Below are 22,505 nucleotides of genomic sequence, written 5' to 3' on the forward strand. Positions count from 1 at the left end.
AGGCCTGCGGGTTCTCAGCGGGTGGTCCTCCGGGAGCATGGTCAACACGCTCAGCGAAATTAGTGGGTTGCCCGCGCGATCGTAGCAGGCAACACACTAATAGGAATCAATTACCTGCTCCTCCGGGGTCCACGGTGCTGGTCTGCGCGTCGGGCGGGCTGCGCATGCGCAGTACGATCTGTCAGCTGGAGGCTCTCTAGTTAAAGGGGCAGTCCTCCACTGACAGATGCTGCAACCAATGGGACAAATTGCAGCATAGAGCAGCCCAGGGGGAAGGCTGCTCCCAGTTTAATGATGCCTCACCCCAGGTATCATCAGATGGGGTGAGGAGGAGGGGGAGGACACAGATCTTCCCCCCGGCGGGCGGGAGGAAGCGGCCTGCCTCTGCCACCAAGAAGGCCTGGCTCGAGGTGGCAGAGGGGGTCACCTGCGCCACCAACATATCGCCCACCTGCATACAGTGCAGGAGGCGCTGCAATGACCGCAGTAGGTCAGCCACAGTGAGAACACGAAGTCTTTCCCCTACACTCCGTCTGCCACAACACTGCCCCCACCCCACATCTCCTTCGGCACCGCCAACACTACTCTGTCACATCACCCTACATACCCACTCAAACCCCATCCTCATCTTACCTCCACCGACTCACCTCGCCAGTACTCATCCTGCCACTAACACGCGACCCAATCCTCATACAATCTCATTGCTCCATCCCATACTCAACCTCTCGTGCATCTCCCTCACGGCCAGCCTCACTCAACCTGCCACCACCTGTGCTGCAGCCACAGGACATGCATCACATGTGCAGTAGGCAGTGTAAGGCAAACGTGTCGTGAGCATGAAGGGGGTGCACAAGGGTGTCTGAGGGTTTGTCCTGGGTGTTACCTATATTGAATTTCAAAGCAACAAACAGCACACATTATATTGACACCACCACTGCCATGTCTCCGCGAATCCTGTCCGTTATGTCCAATAATGCCCGCTCCTGGGTATCACTATGAGGACCCACCACTGATGCCACCCATCGTGTTACTGCAGAGTAGGTGCAGGTGTATTTGCAGGGCTCTTCCGCGCAGACGACTGAGAGACATCGGCGGTGTAGCCGGCTGCACCCTGGGAGGATGCGGAGGAGAAGTTGTGGAGGGCAGTGGTGACTTTGACAGCGACAGGTAAGCAGTTGGTGCTGGGGCCAGCCAGGAGCAGCTCGGCATGAAAGAGCCTGCAGATCTCCACGACTACATGTCGAGCGAATCTGCGCCTCCCTGTGCACTGCTGCTCGGAGAGGTCCGGGGAGCTGCGCCTCGGTCTGTGGACCCTGCGGCGAGGGTAGTGCCCTCTGCGATGCGTCTCTCCCTGCGGTAGCCCTCCCTCCTGCTGTGCAGGTGGCCGTGCAACAACACCGTGTTGGGGGGCTCCACGTCTCTGCGGCGGACGGCGTGGACTGCGAGGCTGCTGGGGCTGGTCATGCTGTTCGTCCTCCGAGGGTGTCCACGCACCACCCATCTGGCAGGTGTTGGTCTGAGGGGTTGTGCAGGGTAGGTGGGTGGTTCCTCGCACTAGGGCTGCGGTTTCGTGTCGGTCTGTCCTCTGGCTTGGCGGGGGGTGGTGGAGGGCAGGGGTTGCCCTATGTGACGCGGTGGCCTCCTGCGTGGGTGAGGGCTCTCCCCCGTGGAGTGCACCTTGGCACCTGCCACAGGCTGCTGGCTGCAACATGCCTGGTTGGAGAGAGACTGTTTCCCCCAGTGTGGGAAACTCACTGCCTTGAACCCAAAATCCCACACTTCCACTTTTGACAGCTGCTTCAGCTCATTAACTGACCTCAACAAGCAAGGTAAGTACTCTCAAGTGGAACCCCGCTGGCTTTAATTGCCTGTGGGATTCCCACCAGCGGGGCTTGCGCGCGCAGCCCCGCACGTCAGCGCGGTACCCGGAAGTGGGCGGGATTTCGGCGCGATCCGGTCACGTGACCGGATATCGGGATTTTCGGGGCCCCCCCCCGCTGGAAACCCGCAGGTAACCCGACGCGAAAATCGAGCCCTTTGTGTCCTCATCGCAACTTGCTTTTCCACCTATCTTTGTATCATCAGCAAATTTGGCCACAAGACACTCCGTTCCTTCATCCAAGTCATTGATATATATTGTAAATAGTTGAGGCCCCAGCACTGAGCCCTGTGGCACCCCACTAGTTACAGATTGCCATTTTGAAAATGACCCTTTTATCCCGACTCTTTGTTTTCTGTTAGTTGGCCAATCCTCTATCCATGCCAGTATATTACCCCCAAAACCATGAGCTCTTATCTTATGCAGTAATCTTTTATGTGGCACCTTATCGAATGCCTTTTGGAAATCCAAATATACTTCATCCATTGGTTGCCCTTTATCCACCCTGCCTGTTACTTCCTCAAAGAACTCTAATAAATTTGTCAGACATTATTTCCCCTTCATAAAACCATGTTGACTCTCCTTGATTGTACTATGAGTCTCCAAATGTCCTGCTACTACTTCCTTAATAATGGATTCTAGCATTTTCCCAATGACAGATGTTAGGCGAACTGGTCTATAGTTACCCGCTTTCTATCTCACTCCCTTCTTGAATAGGGGTGTTACGTTTGCGGTTTTCCAATCTGCTGGGACCTTTCCAGAATCTAGTGAATTCTGGAAGATTACAACCAATGCATCCACTATCTCTGTAGCCACTTCCTTTAAGACCCTCGGGTGCAAGCCATCAGGTCCAGGGGACTTGTCAGCCTTTAGACCTATTAGTTTACCTAGTACTTTTTCTCTAGTGATAGTAATTGTTTTAGTTCCTCCCTCCCCTTTGCCCCTTAATTTTCTACTATTATTGGTATATTATTAGTGTCTTCTTCTGTGAAGACAGATACAAAATATCTGTTCACTTCCTCTGCCATTTCCTTCTTTTCCATTATTCTTTCCCCAGTCTCATCCTCTAAGAGACCAATGATTACCTTGGCTACCCTCTTCCTTTTTATATATTTGTGGAAGCTTTTACTGTCAGTTTTTATATTTCTTGCCAATTTACTCTCATAATTTATTTTCTCCCTCTTTTTATTATTCTTTTAGTCATCCTTTGTTGGCTTTTAAAGTTTTCCCAATCTTTGGGCTTACCAGTAATCTTTGCCATTTTGTATGCTTTTTCTTATAACCTGATACCATCCTTTATTTCCTTAGTTAGCTGAATGACATAGTGCTGTTCCTATTAAAATTGGGTTGTAGCTTAACTCACTTGGGTGACATTTAGTTCCAACATTCTGTGTTGGATTTAAACCAGGTTCCTCGAGATGACGCTGTCAGACAATCAAGGACAGTCAGCATGGATTTGTTAAGGGAAGGTGGTATCTGATTAACTTGATTGAATTTTTTGAGGAGGATAGATGAGGGTAATCCGTTTGGTGTAGTGTACATGGATTTTAGCAAGGCTTTTGACAAGGTCCCACATGGCAGACTGGTCAAAAAAGTAAAAGCCCATGGGATCCAAGGGAAAGTGGCTAGTTGGATCCAAAATTGGCTCAGTGGCAGGAAGCAGAGGATAATGGTCGACAGGTATTTTTGTGACTGCACTAGAGAGGCTGATTCCATTGGGTTCGAAAGGGCTCAATACTAGGTACCTTGCTTTCTGTGGTATATGTTAATGATTTGGACTTGAATGTAGGGGGCATGATCAAGAAGTTGGCAGATGATACAAAAATTGGCCATGTGGTTGATAGTGAGGAGGAAAGCTGTAGACTGCAGGAAGATATCAATCAACTGGTCAGGTGGGCAGAAAAGTGCAAATGGAATTCAATCCGGAGAAGTGTGAGGTGATGCATTTGGGGAGGGCAAACAAGGCAAGGGAATACACAATAAATGGGAGGATACTGAGAGGTATAGAGGAAGTGAGGGACCTTGGAGTGCATGTCCACAGATCCCTGAAGGTAGCGGGACAGGTAGATAAAGTGGTTAAAAGACATATGGGATACTTTCCTTAGTGGATAGAATAGACTATAAGAGCAGGGAGGTTATTCTGGAACTGTATAAATCACTAGTTAGGCCACAGATTGAGTACTGCTTACAGTTCCACATTATAGGAAAGATGTGATTGCACTAGAGAGGGTACAGAGGAGATTTACGAGGATGTTGCCAGGGCTGGAGAATTTTAGCCAGGAGGAAAGATTGGATAGGCTGGGGTTGGTTTCTTTGGAATAAAGGAGGCTGAGGGGTGATTTAATTGAGGTGTATAAAATTATGACTGGACTAGATAGGTCCTCCCGATCCACTCTATTTCCCTTAGCAGAGGGGTCAGTGACCATGGGGCATAGATTTAAAGTAATTGGTAGAAGGATTAGAAGGGAGCTGAGGAGAAATTTTTTCACCCAGAGGGTGGTAAGGGTCTGGAACTCACTGCCTCAAAGGGTGGTAGAGGCAGAAACTCTCAACTCATTTAAAAAGTACTTGGATGTGCATTTGAAGTGCCGTAACCTACAGGGCTATGGACCAAGTGCTGGAAAGTGGGATTAAGCTGGATAGCTGTTTTTCGGCTGGCACAGGCATGATGGGCCGAATGGCCGCCTTCTATGGCGTAACTTTCTATGATTCAATGAAAATTCTAACTCATTGGCTGGGGTTTTCTGCTATGCACTTGTCAGCCTGTAATTTTCATGTCCATTAAAATAAATTGGAGGGAAATAGCAATTGGAAAACCCCAGCCACTGTGGTCCTCCAGTCATGTAAGAAGACCCTCTTCTGTCTGGTGCATCATAAAATAAGTACACTGTACTTAGTTTCACAAAGACAATTTTAGCAGCAATTAAAATGAGGATATATAATTTAAATATTTTAATTTAATTGAGGAAAGGGGGAGGGAATTTTAGAATTGGTGAATAACCTTATGCAGTGACGCAAGGTTTTCCAGAAGTTACTGCGATATTTTATAAACATATGAGCACCTGATTCCCAGCCATTATTATGCCCCTGTGCTACACCAGCAATGCCGAGTAAAGATGAGTTTTGTTGTGCTTTTCATGGACGATTACAATATTAAATCTGGCATTTTTATTGCTTGATGCATTTTATTGCATTATATCATTTATTTTTAAAGCTAATAAATAGACTTTATTGAAACAGCAAAGCTTTTTGTGAACTAACGATTCCAGTACAAAGGTGGCTTTGTAGTAAATTTCACATTTATACAATGCATCTGTCAAAAAGACACATTCTGCATTTCCTATCTGTTTCTATCTTTATTAAATTTAGTTAATTCTGGTGACCTTTTCACATGCTGATTTCTAAACTTGTGCCCTTTTTCTTCCATTTTTCCTTAATCAGATTGTAATAGGAGAAAAAGGTTATTTCTTAATGAAAAATTACCTTGTACCGCTTTAGTATAAATGATCTTTACATAAATTAGATGTGGATAAATGGCACATTCAGTAAATGTTGGAGGAAGATACAATTTTATGTATGCTGAACAAAAATGGTGCAATTGAATGAAAGGTTTTTGTAATGTCACTTATCCCTTTTAAACTTCATAACACATTCAAAATTTTAAACTTGCTATTCTGAAACTAGAGGACTAATTCAGCACTGCTGCAGTAGGGAGCTGCGCTGAGAGGGGTCATCAAGTTGGGGTTGTAGCCCTATATCTGACCTGCATTCCCTTAAAGCTTCCCATTGAGAATGTGGAATTTGCCCTTTTGATAACAATGAATTGTAAAATTCAGAAGTTAGGCATAAGTTTGTAAACACATCTGCAATTGGGACAGCTGTAAAGAAATATTCTTTCTTCTTTTAATTCTACCTGTTACTAATTAGAAATTTCCTCCTTACCCCAATATATTTTCTTATTTGCTGGCAGCCTGCTTGAGCCCTAACTTGTTAAGCCTGGAAGCCTGTTCAGTGATGCAAGCAGTAGTTCTATTCGTAAGCATCTTACTTTGTAGGGACACTAACAGGAGGAGAAAATCTCTTTTTTTTATATACTAGTTATTGTTCTCTTCCTTCTCCCAACCCCCCCCCCCCCACCACCAAGAGGGGGAGGGGGAGAAGAAAGGCATCTTTCAGATGGAATGTATTTACAACCCCCACCTCCCAAGCCCCTGTGTTAGTTAGGGCCACAAGCATATTTCATACCTTTTTTAAAAGGTTAATCATGGTTTTTAAACTCTGCAGCTAACATCTAGTAGCTGGCTTGACAAAATGATTGTTTTAAATATTTTTATTTCTGCCTTCCTACCCCTATTTGGGAATCTCATTGCAGTTTATGGGAACTTGCTGTGTGCAAAATGGCTATTGTGTTTACTTGCGTAACAGTAATTGTGTGTGAACTACTTTGAGACATGTGATAAGGTGCTATATAAATGCATGTCTTTACTTTCACGCGAAAAACATTTTCTTCCCTCCATCCATCCACCCACCCCCCACATTCCTATTTGTGTTTCTGATTTTCATGGGGGTATTGACCTTTTTCTTAATTATCTTAAACTATCTTTGAATCATAGAATGTTACTGCACAGAAGGAGGCCATTTGGCCCATAACGTCTGTGCCGGCCGAAAAAGACCTATCTTGCTTAATCCCACTTTCCAGCCTTGGTCCGTAGCCCTGTAGGTTACGGCACTTCAAGTTCACATCCAAGTACTTTTTAAATGAGTTGAGGTTTCTGCCTCTACCACCCTTTGAGGCAGTGAGTTCCAGACCCCTACCACCCTCTGGGTGAAAAAAAATTCTTCTCAGCTCCCCTCTAATCCTTCTACCAATTACTTTAAATCTATGCCCCCTGGTCACTGACCCCTCTGCTAAGGGAATTAGGTCCTTCCGATTCACTATCTAGTCCAGTCATAATTTTACATACTTCAATTAAATCTCCCTTCAGCCTCCTTTATTCCAAAGAAACCAACCCCAGCCTATCCAATCTTTTCTCATAGCTAAAATACTCCAGCCCTGGCAACATCCTCGTAAATCTCCTCTGCACCCTTTCAATACAATCACATCTTTCCTGTAATGTGACCAGAACTGTACGCAGTACTCAAGCTGTGGCCTAACCAATGTATTAAACAGTTCTAGTATAACCTTCCTGCTTTTACATTCTATGCCTCGGCTAAAAACGGAAAGTATCCCGTATGCCTTTTTAACCACCTTATCTACCTGTCCTGCTACCTTCAGGGATCTGTGGACATGGACTCCAAGGTCCCTTTGTTCCTCTACACCTCTCTGTATCCTCCCATTTATTGTGTATTCCCTTAATCAAATGTCTTCGATTATACCTCTGGTATATGTTTATACTGTTTCAGCGTTTGCCTCTCAGGATGGAGGTAGTTCAGTACTCCCTTGTGCTGGGTCAGTAGACGGCCCTACCTGCTGCTGGCGCCACATGTGATAAGGTGCTATATAAATGCATGTCTTTACTTTCACGCGAAAAACATTTTCTTCCCTCCATCCTCCACCCCCACATTTCTATTTGTGTTTCTGATTTTCATGGGGGTATTGACCTTTTTCTTAATTATCTTGGAAAGTTGTCTTACTGGCAGCGCTACAAGTTATATGTTCCTTTTGATTAAGTGGGTGTCCATGAGGCGCAAGACAGATGACTAACATCTGAATGGGATGTTAGTCATTTGTCTTGCGCCTCATAGCCATAGCACTCTGCGTCTCTCACCCCAATAGTGGCAAGCAGTGGCTGCATAATCCTGCATGCTTTCTGGAGTCATTTGAACGTGGTGGCTGGGTGGTATGGATACAGCCTCCAAACTTTACAGGCTTCTTGCCACGCAGTCAAATAATTCCTTGAATCGTTGATACTCGATTATCAAACTCAGTTTGTAGGCAGATCTTGGGCTCAAGGTCTGAAGGAGAACTGGAGCTGATCCTCTGTCCAGCAGTTCCAGCTCCTCCAATGCCAACTTCACTTGCTCATCCTCACTAGTGCTCTGAGTCACATAGTATCCCCCTGGTGCTTGCCACTATTGGGGTGAGAGACGCAGAGTGCTATGGCTATGAGGCGCAAGACAGATGACTAACATCCCATTCAAATGTTAGTCATCTGTCTTGCGCCTCATGGACACCCACTTAATCAAAAGAAACATATAACTTGTAGCGCTGCCAATAAGACAACTTTCCAAACCAAGCTTACAGACCAAGATATTGTATGATGTTGCTGCATTAGATGTGTGTCTGTGTGTAGAAAAAAAGAATAAAAAGCAAGTGATGGTAGTAGCCCTGAGCTTGGTGGAGTCCTTTAACCTCAGCGTGTCTCATTCACTCGATTGCTTCTGGCCCCAGAATTTTGAGGGCCCTCTTCTCATAGCCAGTCAATGGATGCATATTCACAACAATTCTTCCCTATACCTTGGAATTAGGAAGAGTGGTCACTGCCAACTAAATGCCCATTTTACCATCCATCTTGTATGAATCCATGAACATGCAGGTAGCTTGTATTGGCGATCCTAGTTTGCAAGATTAAAGGTATATTTCTGTGCAAGCAGCAAAGTGTTCCCCACCAAAACATGGATTTGCGTGTGCATTTGCCAACCAGGTGAATGGTTGCCTAGTGATGTGTGTGTTTTGGAGCAAGACCTGCAAAACTACATTCTCAAAGGAAGCTATCCTGCTGTGCACTCTCCTTGCTGCTGTGTAATGAGAACATTTCCAACACAGCAATATAGATCTTGGAGGCTGTAGTACACTCCCTTCCTGTTCACCCTGTGAACTGGGCAGGGTATGCCTTGAAAATATTGAAATTATTTGACCTTGCAAAATTATGTGATGTCAGCTTTCATTGCCTCAGGTGAGTCGAGCAGAGGTCCAGCTGCTACTGTGACGGGACCACATAACCAGCCCTAGCATCTTCTCAAAGCTATATTATGTATTGATAATTTTGTTCAGTCTAAAAATATCTAATTAATTTACATCACATTGAGATCTCTTAAACTGGTGAATAGGGAGAGTTAGGGGACAGGGGTTTGCAGTATATTTGGTTTAGGTATTCATATTTTATAATTCTGCTAGTTAATGCACTTTGCAACTTCTAACTTGGTAGATTCTTTGTTGCTCAGTGTTAAATTCATTGTTAAATTATTAATTTTGTTCATTCTTATGGGATGGACAGACTTTTGAAAGCTGAGTGGAAACACTAGATTATTTTTAAGAGCTGCTGCTGGTAGTACCTATAAAACTACTTTCTGAGATTAGAGAAAGAAAAATTGTAAGTATTTAAAATACTAAAGACATCAAGCTGATAATGTGAGGGTGGTGGATTGAGACCCAGATCTGGGAGAAACAAGGACAGACTGGAGAGGATCAGAGGCTAAGCAACACAGTGGGAAGACTGAGTCAGGTGGAAAAAGGAAGGCCGAAGACAAAATAATGCCATTAAGTTTGAAAAAAACAATTCAAGCAAGAGTTAACATTTCAAGTCAAAGACCTTTCATCAGTTTGACTTCGACCTGAAACGTTAACTCTGTTTCTTTCTCCACAGATGCTGCCTCACTTGCTGAGCCTGTCCAGCATTTTCTGTTTTTATTTGTAAACATTTTGTCTTCACTGTTTGTTGATGAATCAATCGAATCGCTCAAAATACTTTTTGAAAAAAATGTTGTCTACTGTTTTTCAGTAACTGAAATTTCTAATTCCAATATAAGATATTAAACAAAAGAAATCAAAAAATTACATATTTCACAATAACATGCTTATATTTATCCATTGAATTGTCTTTTAATTAGAAATTAACTAAATCTACGTTTGTGTGTAATCAGGGATTTTTTTTCTCTGTCTTGCTCTCACGCCCTATCTTTTTAAAAAAAACACATAAATATTGGTAGTATCGGTCTTCATCCTAATTTGAGTTATTTTTAAAAAAGCAAATGAATTAGATTTTGAAAGTGAACAGAAAGATAGTAATTGTCACCAGTGTTTTGTTGATTGTTAGAAAATTTAAACATTCTAATTACTGATACCTCAGAGACACACGGTGAAGAGATTTATGGAGAGGGAGAAAAAAAGCAAACAAAGATATGTTTCCAAGAATGAATCACAAAATGTCACATAATGTTTTCAGAAATCTCTTAGAATGTTACAAACCAGTGCTGCCAGAGCTGAGATGTCTTCCCCCCCCCCCCCCCCCCCCCACCACCTCACCTTTCCTCTCTACTCGCATTGCTGTCTGAAACCAGGAATCCATCAGTGAGCAAAACCTTACATTCTACCCCTCAGTTCTGCCAAACTCCAGGGTTCCCCTTTACAGTGCTGTAAACCCTAGGTTAGTACTAGCTCGCAGTGAGTTACTTCAGAAAATGTACTAAGCTTTTTCTTGATCCTAATTTGAGTTCATTTTTTAAAAACAATTTTTCAAGGCAAATGGAAAGATTCTAATTATTACCTGTGTTTTGTTGATAGTTAGAAAATGTAAGCATTCTAATTACTAACCCCTGTGACATGGGTGAAGGGAGGGCAGAGAGAGAGAGAGATGGCGTGTTTCTTCATCCTAACTTGAGTTTTTTTAAAAAAACTAATAATTTGAATCTGCTGTTTGTTTGTTTTGTGGATTGAATGTATTCTGTTTGAATATTTTTTCTTCAAATTAATAGGTACTTGCTACCCATGTCCAGAGACTGTAGAACTGAAATGTAATTGCAATGCCACTGTTCTGATTGTACCTTGTGGCAGAGAACGCAGTACTAAGCCTCCAAGGTGCAAAGAGCTGTGCAGGTCAGTGCATAATATATAGTTAGCTGAATTTATTGATTATGGTATTTTTACATTTCTTGTAATAACTTTTTATGATCTCGGGAAATGTTATACTACCTGCACACTTGGTCCTGACACCCATGAAAAAATAAGTTAAATCTTGCAATGCTGCTAGTAAGATACAACTCTAAACCAAGCATGCATATGAAGATATTGTGTGTTATGCTGCTCCAGTAAATTGGTGGGGTGTGTACAGCTTCCACAAATATTCTGTTTATCTTTTGGATGTCCATGGTCTGTTGCAGTGAGACAACAATTGGTAACCTCAACTCTCCAGTTTCCATTCACAGGCAGGCTGTGTCATGTTGTTACAGGTGCCTGATCTGCATTTTGTGGAATTGAGTGCCCATTGTATTTTGTTTTAGTTCTACATTCATGCAACTTCCATAAACATCCCTCGGGGAGGGAAGTCATGCTGGGTATTGGCCATTTAAAAAAAAATGCTGCTTGAGATTGTGACCTCTTGCTGCTGCATTGTATAAAAGGTCATGCTTGAGGCAGTGCTCTGTTTCTTTTCTACCATTACCGGCAGCATTCTCTGCCTCCCAAACCAAGGAGAGTATGAGTTGTCTTTTCTTGGTTCTTCTAAAAATTGTAAACAATTTTACAACACCAAGTTATAGTCCAGCAATTTTATTTTAAATTCACAAGCTTTCGGAGGCTTCCTCCTTCCTCAGGTAAATGTTCCTCCTTCCTCAGGTACATTTACCTGAGGAAGGAGGAAGCCTCCGAAAGCTTGTGAATTTAAAATAAAATTGCTGGACTATAACTTGGTGTTGTAAAATTGTTTACAATTGTCAACCCCAGTCCATCACCGGCATCTCCACATCATGACTTCTAAAAATTGATAGCATAAAATACTTCTGATCTGCTCCTGTTGTCAATGAAATTGTGGAGAGGAAGTTTCATCAATGTTTATTTGAGCTGCTCAAGTTTAATTTGTATGGTTGATCTAAAAACCTCCTGTGTTTTTGATGCTGTCTGAGGCAAGGCCTAACTTAATCAGATTGGCAAACTTCCATGACCACTAGTTCATGCTGATTTTTGACTTTAAAATTTGCAGTGTCACGGATCATTTAAAATGAATCTCCCACAATTCCTGTCTGTGCTGTTTTCTACTGTTACATGACATCTTTTCAGTGTGAAACTTGTTCCCAACACAGTAGAATGGATCAGCATAACTGATTCATCTGTTACAAGGCAGTCTTGGCAATCAGAATGTCAAAACTCAAATTATACTGCCAGAAAGATACTTGCAAGGCACACCAAGAACGCTGCCATTTCCCTTCTTATTTCATAACTCTATACATCTGGATGCTGTCTTAACACAACCCCCTTATATTCTAGCACTGCAATAAACCCTTCCATACCACCCCATTACCCTTATTTCCCCCTCTCTTTCTCCTGAAAACATTATATCCAGGAATATGATAGAGGGAAAATGTTGAATATGAGAGTAAAGTAGCAAGAAAAATAAAGAGATTGTAAGAGCTTTTACAAGTATGTAAAAAGGAAGAGATTAGCGAAAGTAAACGTGTGTCCCTTAGAGGCAGAGACAGGAGAAATTATAATAGGGAATAAGAAAATGGCAGAGACATTAAACAAATGTTTTGTATCTGTCTTCACAGTAGAAGTCACAAAAAAACATATCAGCAGTAGTGGGGAACCAAAGGTCTAATGAGAGTGAGCAACTTAAAGCAATTAAGATTGGTAAAGAAAAAATACTGGAGAAATTAATGGGACTAAAAGCCGTCAAATCTCCTTGACCTGATGGCCTACATCCTAGTGTTTTAAAGAGATGGATGCATTCGTCATAAGAACATGAGAAATAGGAGCAGGAGTAGGCCATCCAGCCCCTCGAGCCTACTCCACCGTTCAACAAGATCAAGGTTTATCTTCTACCTCAACGCCTTTTTCCTGCACTATTCCCATATCCCTTGATGCCTTTAATACCTAGAAATCTATCGATCTCTGTTTTGAATGTAGTCAATGACTGAGCCTCCACAGCCCTGTGAGATAGAGAATTCCAAAGATTCACCACCCTCTGAGTGAAGACATTTCTCCTCATCTCAGTCCTAAATGGCCTACCCCTTATTCTGAGACTGTGATCCCTGGTTCTAGACGCCCCAGCCAGAGGAAACATCCTCCATGCATCTACCCTGTTGAGCCCTGTAAGAATTTTGTATGTTTCAATGAGATCACCTTCATTCTTCTAAACTCTCGAGAATACAGACCTAGTCTACTCAATCTCTCCTCATACGACAATCCCGCCATCCCAGGAATCAGTCTGGAGAAAATTCGTTGCACTCCCTCTGTGGCAAGTATATCCTTTCTAAGGTAAGGAGACCAAAATTGTACACAATACTCCAGGCGTGGTCTCACCAAGGCCCTATATAATTGCAGTAAGACATCTTTACTCCTGTACTCAAATCCTCTTGTAATAAAGGCCAACATACCATTTGCCTTCCTAATTGCTTGCTGCACCTGCATGTTAGCTTTCAGTGACTCATGTACAAGGACACCCAGGTCCCTTTTGAACATCAACATTTCCTAATCTCTCACCGTTTTAAAAACTACTTTTCTGTTTTTCCTACCAAAGTAGATATCTTCACATTTTTCCACATTATATTCCATCTGCCATGTTCTTGCCCACTCACTTAGCCTGTCTATATCCCCTTGAAGCCTCTTTGCATCCTCCTCACTATTCACATTCCCACCTAGTTTTGTGTCATCAGCAAACTTGGAAATATTACATTTGGTCCCCTCGTCCAAATCATTGATATAGATTGTGACTAGCTGGGGCCCAAGCACCGATCCCTGCAGTACCCCACTAGTCACAGTCTGCCAACCTGAAAAAGACCCGTTTATTCCTACTCTGTTTTCTGGCTGTTAACCAATTCTCAATCCATGCCAGTATATTACCCCCAATTCCATGTGCTCTAACTTTGTTCACCAACCTCATGTGTGGGACCTTATCTAAAGCCTTCTGAAAATCTAAATACACCACATCCACTGGTTCCCCCTTTATCTATTCTACTAGTTACATCCTCAAAGAACTCCAATAGGTTTATCAAACATGATTTCCCTTTCATAAATCCATGTTGACTCTGCCAAATCCTATTATTATTTTCTAAGTGTCCTATTATCACATCCTTTATAATAGATTCTAGCATTTTCCCTACTACTGATGTCAGGCTAACAGGTCTGTAGTTCCCTGTTTTCTCTTTCCTTCCTTTCTTAAATAGTGGGGTTACATTTGCTACCCTCCAATCTGCAGGAACCGCTTTAGAATCTATAGAATTTTGGAAGATGACAACCAATGCATCCACTATCTCTATAGCCACCTCTTTCAAAACCCTGGGTTGTAGATCATCAGGTCCTTGGGATTTATCGACTTTCAGTCTCATTAATGTCTCTAGTACTATTTTTTTTTTACTAATACTAATTTCTATCAGTTCCTCATTCTCACCAGACCCTTGGTCCTCTAGTATCTGATCTTCCAGAATTCCCTAGATTCTAGAATGGTTAAGTGATCTAGACAGGTTAAGGGAGTGGGCGAGAAGGTGGCAGATGGAGTATAATGTGGGAAAATGTGAAATTATCCACCTTGGTAGGAAGAATAGAAAAGCAGAATATTTTTTAAAAGATGACAGACTAAAAACTATTGGTATTCAGAGGGATTTGGGTGTCCTTGTACACGAATCACAGAAGGTTAACATGCAGGTACAGTAAGCAATTAAGAAGGCAAATGCTATGTTAGCCTTTATTGTAGTATAAGAATAAGGAGGTCTTGCTGCAATTATATTAGGCTCTGGTGAGACCACACTTGGAGTACTGTGTACAGTTTTATTCTCCTTACCTATGGAAGGATATACTTGCCTTAGAGGGGATGCAATGAAGGTTCACTAGATTGATTCCTGGATGAAAGAGTTGTCCTTTGAGGAGAGATTGAGTAGAATGGGCCTATACTCTCTGGAATTTGGAAGAATGAGAGGTGATCTCATTGAAACGTGTAAGAGTCTTAGAGGACTTAACAGGTTAGATGCTGAGAGGCTGTTTCCCTTGGCTGGAGTGCCTAGAACTAGGAGTCATAGTCACAAGATAAGGGGTCGTCGGCCATTTAGGACCGAGATGAGGAAAAATTTCTTCACTCAGAGGGTAGTGAATCTTTGGAATTCTCTACTCTTGAGTATATTCAAGGCTGAGATCGATAGATTTTTGGACTCTAAGGGAATCCAGGGATATGGGGATCGGGCGGGAAAGTGGAGTTGAGGTCGAAAATCAGCTATTATCATCTTGAATAAGGCATAGAAAGTCTCATATCTAAGTTTGCCAATGACACAAAGATTGGTGGCAATGTAAGCAGTGTAGATGAAAACATAAAATTACAAAGGGATATTGATAGATTAGGTGAATGGGCAAAACTGTGGCAAATGGATTTCAACGTAGGCAAATGTGAGGTCATCCACTTTGGATCAAAAAAAGATAGAACAGAGTACTTTCTAAATGGTAAAAAGTTAAAAACAGTGGATGTCCAGAGGGACTTAAGAGTTCAGGTACATGGATCATTGAAGTGTCATGAACAGGTGCAGAAAATAATCAATAAGGCTAATGGAATGCTGGCCTTTATATCCAGAGGACTAGGGTACAAGGGGGCATAAGTTATGCTGCAGCTATACAAAACCCTGGTTAGACCGCACCTGGAGTACTGTGAGCAGTTCTGGGCACCGCACCTTCAGAAGGACATATTGGCCTTGGAGGGAGTGCAGCGTAGGTTTACTAGAATGATACCCAGACTTCAAGGGTTAAGTTACGAGAAGTGATTACACAAATTGGGGTTGTATTCTCTGGAGTTTAGAAGGTTAAGGGGTGATCTGATCGAAGTTTATAAGATATTAAGGGGAACAGATAGTTTCTCTCTACCCATCCTATTTCCGCTGGTTAGGGATTCTAGGAGTAGGAGGCACAGTCTTAAAAATTAGAGCCAGACCTTTCAGGAGTGAGATTAGAAAACATTTCTACACACAAAGGGTGGTAGAAGTTTGGAACTCTCTTCCGCAAACGGCAATTGATGCTAGCTCAGTTGCTAATTTTAAATCTGAGATGGATAGCTTTTTGCCAACTATAAAGGTATTAAGGGATATGGGCCAAAGGCAGTATATGGAGTTAGATCACAGATCAGCCATGGTCTTATAAAATGGCGGAGCAGGCTCGAGGGGCCGTACGGCCTACTCCTGCTCCTATTTCTTATATTCTTATTAAGTTCCCAGTCTTGTCCAAACTTAAATCACATCTCTGTTACAATGGCTATATCATATCCCGTCTTAAACGTATTTTTTTTCCTTCATGTCACTGGTCAGCATAGGCCTGTAATTAATTTGCCCTTTTGCTTCACCTGGTATCATACATAATCCTTAGTTTGGTGTGGACTTGTTTACAAATGTCACCATAAGCTTGCTTTTTCCTGGTTGATGACTTGTCCTTCTATAATACCCTTAAGACAATATATGACCCACAGACTAGTGGCTCCACCCCTGTTATTGGCACGGAAACAACTTTTCTTACAGACAAAAATCAGATCCTGAAAAGGTGGGCTGACCATTTCCAAAACCTTCTAAATAAGAAATCAGCTGTTGATAATGAGGCCATCGATCGGCTGCTTCAGTGTCCATCAATGATATCCTTGCAAAACAGCTTACTTTCTCAGAGACTGAAAAGGCAACCCAGTTGCTCTCAAATGGGAACGCACCTGATTCTGATACTATCCCAGCTGAGATATACAAGCCAATGGCGACTACTTAGTCAGTCATCTCAATTGACTATTTCAATCCATGTGGCGCTCAGGAAAGATCCCCCAGGAGTTCAAAGATGCTTCAATTGTCCAGCTCTACAAGGGAATTGAAATTGTTACATCTGTGGTAATCACTGGGGAATCTCTTTACTTGTCATTGCTGGAAAGATCCTTGCAAGAGTGATGCTCAATTGCTTTATTCAACACATTGACTGGTAGGAGTTTTTTTTTAAGCAATGTGGGTTCAGAAAGGGGAAGAGGCACAACTGACATGACCTATGCAGCCAGACAGCTCCATGGAAAAGAAAATTGGACGGTGTGTGTAATGGGCAGCCAACCCACTACTGCCCGGCTTGCACCCCCGCTGAAGTTGAATTGCATCCCTTGTATCTTCTGATTTACCATGAACAATATCACAGGAGATACACTGACTTATATAAAAATTCTAATTGTATGATGCACTTGCACCTATATGGCTCAAATATCATATTCATAAAACAGCAACATATCACAATTGGATAGGGAACCTACTAATCAATAAGTAGCAACAAAGTTTATATATTTTTTAAAAAGCCAGTCACTTCCTCTTGGTCTCCTTTGACCTGGATTTACAAGTAGCTGCCAATCTAGCAACAAACATCCTTCAGTAATAGCTGAGGGAATGCATCAATTTATACAATATTAGACTTTGCAACCTTCAAGGGACAGGGCATATTAAGCACAGCTCAACCTTTGCAGCAGACAGCTTTCCTCAAAATGGTTCCTCTTCAGAAAGGGTTTTCTAGGCATTATTTTATAATACATGGTTTGTCATGTAGTGTAACATTCCTGTCATTAAATAAGTGTATCCTTCAACTTACCACAAAAAATTCATCAGTAGTACTTTCTTTTCTAAATGGTTATATGTTTGCTGGTTACAGGCAAATATATTTTCAATTTCTAAGTATTCTGATTTTAAAATGTTTTATTATTTTTCTCTGTAGGAAGCCACCCACGTGTCATCATCCAAACAGAGAGAAACACCGATGTCACTTTGGTCCTTGTCCTCCATGTAAACAGCCCTGCCAAAAAGCACTAGCCAAGTGTGCCCACCTTTGCCCTGCTACTTGCCATGATGAAGTACTGGTTAAGCAAGCAAATTCAGTAAGAATTTTTAGTTTTTGTACAGGGTACAACTTGAAATAAAGTTCTCTGGAGCTTCTTTCTAGCAACTTTGAGGAAAAGTAGAGATTAGTTTGGTCCTTTAAAAGGATTTTGGAATACTTTCCATCTTGGACACAAAATCACCTTGCTCTCCATCAGTTTTGTTGCTATCTGCTTCTGGTTTGGGTTCTAGAAGATTAATATACCTGGAGTAGCATTGTACAATACACATTTCCTTCTGACACAACTTTGGAGATGAATAGGACTTAAAAATCCACAATGGTTTCTCGTGTTCTTATTGTGGTTGTAGATGATAATGAATTAATTCAAAGTTTTGAATAACTAGTCATATTGCAGTTTTTTTCAAGCGGACAAATGTAAAGTATAAGGGTGAGCGTGTCATCTGCTTTTGTGTTTTTTTTTAAAGGTTAGGTTCAGAATCAGCCAACCAGCAAATGATCTGTACTTTATAGACCAAAAAAGTCTCAATTTAGTCTTTGAACTGATCCAGTCCTGTTTTTCCACCCAAACCCTAAACTTGCTCTTCCAGCAACACAGCTATAACAGCAAAAAATAACTTCTGGTGTGTCCGTTCATGAAATTGATGTTACATTAGATAAATCCTACTGATTATTTTCCTGTTCTACCAGTGCCTTATTCTTTGCTGTCCCAATTAGCTCTTGACACTTCCTCATATTACACTAGATTCTAGAAAAGTCACAACCTTTGTTGCAACAATACTACTTTATTTCTCCACTCCTCCCCTCTCCACTCCATTTCCTCACTGCATTCTGCCGTCCAGCTGACTTGTGTGAAAGAGAGGAGCGTAGGTACACGAGTAGGCCATTCAGCCCCTCAAGCCTGTTCCACCATTCAGTTAGATCATGACTTATCTGTACCTTAACCCCATTTACCCACCTTTGACCCATGTCCCTTGAATACCCTTACCTAACAAATACCTATTGATTTCAGTCTAGAAAGCTTCAATTGACCCAGTATCCACAGCCTTTCGGGGGAGAGTGTTCCTGATTTCTACCACCCTTGTGTGAAGAAGTGCTGCCTGATTTCACTCCTGAATGACCTGGCTCTAATTTTAAGATCATGGTCTCTTGTTCTGGTTTCACCACCAGAGGCAATATATTCTCTTTATCTACCCAATTGAATCCTGTTATCATTTTAAACACCTCGATTAGATCACCTTTCAGTCTTATATACGCATGGGAAAACAAGCCAAGTTTATGCATCCTGCCCTTATAATTTAACCTTTAATTCCTGGTATCAGTCTGGTGAATCTGCGCTGCACCCCCTCCAATGCCAATATATGCTTCCTGAGGTGCGGTGCCCAGAACTGAATGCAGTACTTCAGATGGTGTCCGACCAAGGCTTTATAAAACTGAAGCATAACTTCCTCCCCTTTGTATTCCAGTCCCCTTGAGTTAAAGACCACCATTACGTTGGTCTTTTTGATTGCTTTTAGTGATTTGTGTACATGGACATCAAACCTCTTTGCTCCTCCACAGTTTCTAGATTCTCACCATTTCTTTCTTGGATCCAAAGTGGATGTCCTGACACTTCCCCACATTGAATTCCATTTGTCACAGTTTTCCCCACTCATTTAATCTGTCTATGTCCCTATGTAACGTCCTGCTCCCATCTACACATACTGTGCCTCTTTAATTAGTGTCATCTGCAAACTTGGATATACAACTGTCTATTACTTCATCCAAGTCATTAATAAATATGGTGAAAATCTATGAGTCCCCAGGAACACCATTTGTTACATCCTGCCAGTCAGAGTACATACCTTTTATCCCTACTCTCTGTCTCCTTCCTCCCAATCACATTCCAACCCATGTCATAAGGTTGCCTCCAGTTCCATGGACTTTCATTTTTGCCAATAAAAATGGGGAAGGAAGAAATGCAACGTGGTGAGTTAAAATGAAATAAGCTAGGAAAAAATGGGGAATGAGAAACAAAGAAATAAATATTGGAAGAGCTTACACTTATAAAGCATCTAACCATGTCCTCAGGCCCTCCCAGACTTCACGTGCAGTGAATTATTGTTGAATTGTAATCGCTATTATTACGTCGGCAAACAAGGAGGAAAGGAATGAGGAGGAAAGATAGTGTAGAGGTGTGTTGGTACTTCAAGATGTAGTGTTGCAGATTAGTAAGTAACAAATTCATGCATTTAATTTTCTCACGTGATGAAGAACAAGGTGAACAAACAGTAAATGAAGGATGGAAGTAAGGCGTAAAAAAACCTGCATTTGATATTCTTCTAAGGGGGTTGAATTCATCTTTTCATCAAGAAAAATTAGCTTTTGCTTTTTTGTCCTGCTGCACGAAATCAGGTTCTGTTTTCATGTTCTCGTCAATCTCGATTTTAGAACTGTAACCAGCAAACGGATTATTGCCATACAATATAATTTCAGTTTCAATGCAGTAAAGGGAAAGGCATACTGAAAATTTAAATAAAATATGTTCAAACTAAATATCAGCCTTTTTATATGGTTTTAGTTAACTCTCAAAAATAGTTTTTGCCATAAAATTTTGAAAACTGACAAATAATTACAAAATTCAGAACTGAAAAATATAATGACTATACTCATTACTCATCTTAGTTTTTGTCCTTTTAGTACCAACCTACAGGTCCATGGGAGCAACGTTCTGAGCCAACTTTCATTCGAACTGCAGTGCCCTGCCCATCCTGTGTGGTTTCTATTCCCACGTAAGTACTGATAGTACAATTCATAACTCAGTCTTGAAATATTTCTGCAGCTAATTCTGAAAATGAACATATGCAACTCTTTTAGCTGTTGCCCATCAGTGTTTCTTAAAATTCTCTAATCAAAAAGCAATTCAGTTGTCAAACTCTAAATGCTGATTTTTAGTTCAACATGGTAGTTATTCAATTATTTGGAAATTATACTTCTAATTTGGGCTTTCAGGATATTGACTTTTGTGATGAAATTTCCCATGTAGTTCACTCTTGCACAGCAATATTTTTCCAAAGACATTTTATTTACATAACTATAATGGAATAAAAATTCTACTTTCATTATTTGTGCTATTCTACTGTAAAATAATTGTTTCATCCTTTCCAGCCTTTGAGGGAGATGCAGTAAATAAGGTATTGCACCACAAGTGATACCATTTTCATTAAAGATGTTTTGTATTTAATGAAAGTTACTTCACATTATAATTAATGGCGCTGTTTTTCTTCTTGAAAATTTGTTTGGCAAAAATATTCTGAGCATAACCATTCCAACCACAATTGCAACTTGCATTTATGTAATGTCTTTAACATAGAAAGTGTCCCAAGGAATTAAAAATGACTGAGAATAGATACGGGAATAGGCGTCAAGCCGTGGAGGGAGGGAATAGAAGGCATGTCTGAAAGAGAGGTTTTGATGAGCTTTTTAAATCTGGGAGAGACTGAAGGATTTAGGGAGGGAGTTACAGAAAGTAGGGCAAAGGCCACCTTGGGTACTATCAACAATGGTGGGACGAAGCAGGGTGGTGGGGGGGCTGCACAAAAAGCCAGAGGGACTGTATGATGTTGGAGAGGATACAAGGTTTGAGAAGGTCTCAGATAGGTTGGATGAGGCTTTGGAGGGATTTGGAATCAAAGACAAGGATTTTAAATTTAACACCTTGTGGGGCTGAGAACCAAAGTAGATTAGCAAAGATAGGGGTAGTGGATGAGTGGAACTTAGTGCAGAATAGGATACGGGTGGCTGCGTTTGCAGTAGTTGGAGTTTGTGGAGGATGGGAGGTCAGTGAGAAGGACATTAAAGAAATGTGGCCTCGAGGTGACATAGGCACGAATAGGAGTGTCAGCAGCAGAGAGGCTGAGGGAGGGGCTGACGGTATTGCAGAGGTGGGAATGGTATTGGTGATGGATAAGATTTGGGGTTTAAGCTGTACTCTGGGTTATGCAGGATGCCAAGGTTTTGCGTGGTCTGGTTCATCCTGCGTGAATGGATGTTGAGGATCTTGAAAGAAGAGTGGGTGGTGGAGAAGTGGTGGGGTTTAGGGAGGAAATTCCATAGCTTGGGTCCGAGGTGACTGAAGGCACGACGGCCAATGCTAGAATGAGTCAGGGGACTGGAGAGTATGGTGGGAGGAAATTGTAAAGCTGGAGGAGGTTATAGAAAGAGAAAGAGGGCTGAGGATGAGAATTTTAAATTTGAGCCTGTGGGTAGGTGGGTCAGGAGCCCATGTAGATCAGCAAGGACAGGTGTGATTGGCATGCAGGACAGGATACAAGCGGCAACCTTTTCAATGAGCTAAAGTTTATGAAGGGTGAAGGACCGGAGGCCTGCTAGAGTAGAATTGGAGTAATCAAATATAAAGGTGGCAATGGCATGCATGAGGGTTTCAGCCGAAAATGGGCTGAGATAGGAACAGAAATAGGCTTTCCTTGTGATGGAGGGGACCTTGAGTTGGAAGCTCACTTCGGGGTTGAATTGAGGTTATGAATTGTCAAGTTCAACCTGAGTGGCCAGGGATGGGAATGGAGTGTGAAAGATTTTTTTTTGCCAGGTGACGAGTGTATCGGCCAAAGATGATAGCTTCAGTCTTCCCAATGAGGGACTTCCAATGTATTGGTACTGGGGTGCAAAGAGAAACCATGCTGGAGGTTCTCTGGCTACGATCAATTAGGACCAAGTGAGGGCAGTCACGTTAACCTGGACAATGAATGAGAGGCATTGGAGGAAGATCATGTGATCGATTATGTCAAAGATTGCAGAGAGAGCAAGGAGGAATAATGCAGCACGGTCACAATCATTTGTGACTTTGGTTAGGCCCATTTCATTGATTTGGGAGGGGTG

General features: G+C 41.9%; 1 protein-coding gene across 2 annotated transcripts in view; it reads left to right on the top strand.

Annotated features, from left to right (window-relative positions):
* nfxl1 (nuclear transcription factor, X-box binding-like 1) overlaps positions 1-22,505 on the top strand; it is a 177,853-nt gene that overhangs the window by 47,572 nt on the left and 107,776 nt on the right. For both annotated transcript variants that reach the window (XM_067988151.1, XM_067988158.1), the window contains exons 12-14: positions 10,574-10,694; positions 17,508-17,667; positions 20,307-20,398. In XM_067988151.1, coding sequence (XP_067844252.1) covers positions 10,574-10,694; positions 17,508-17,667; positions 20,307-20,398 — 373 coding nt within the window. The remainder of the gene's footprint in view (positions 1-10,573; positions 10,695-17,507; positions 17,668-20,306; positions 20,399-22,505) is intronic.

This window comes from Heptranchias perlo, chromosome 1 (assembly GCF_035084215.1).
Source record: "Heptranchias perlo isolate sHepPer1 chromosome 1, sHepPer1.hap1, whole genome shotgun sequence".
In the NCBI taxonomy this organism is placed as follows: Eukaryota; Metazoa; Chordata; class Chondrichthyes; order Hexanchiformes; family Hexanchidae; genus Heptranchias; species Heptranchias perlo.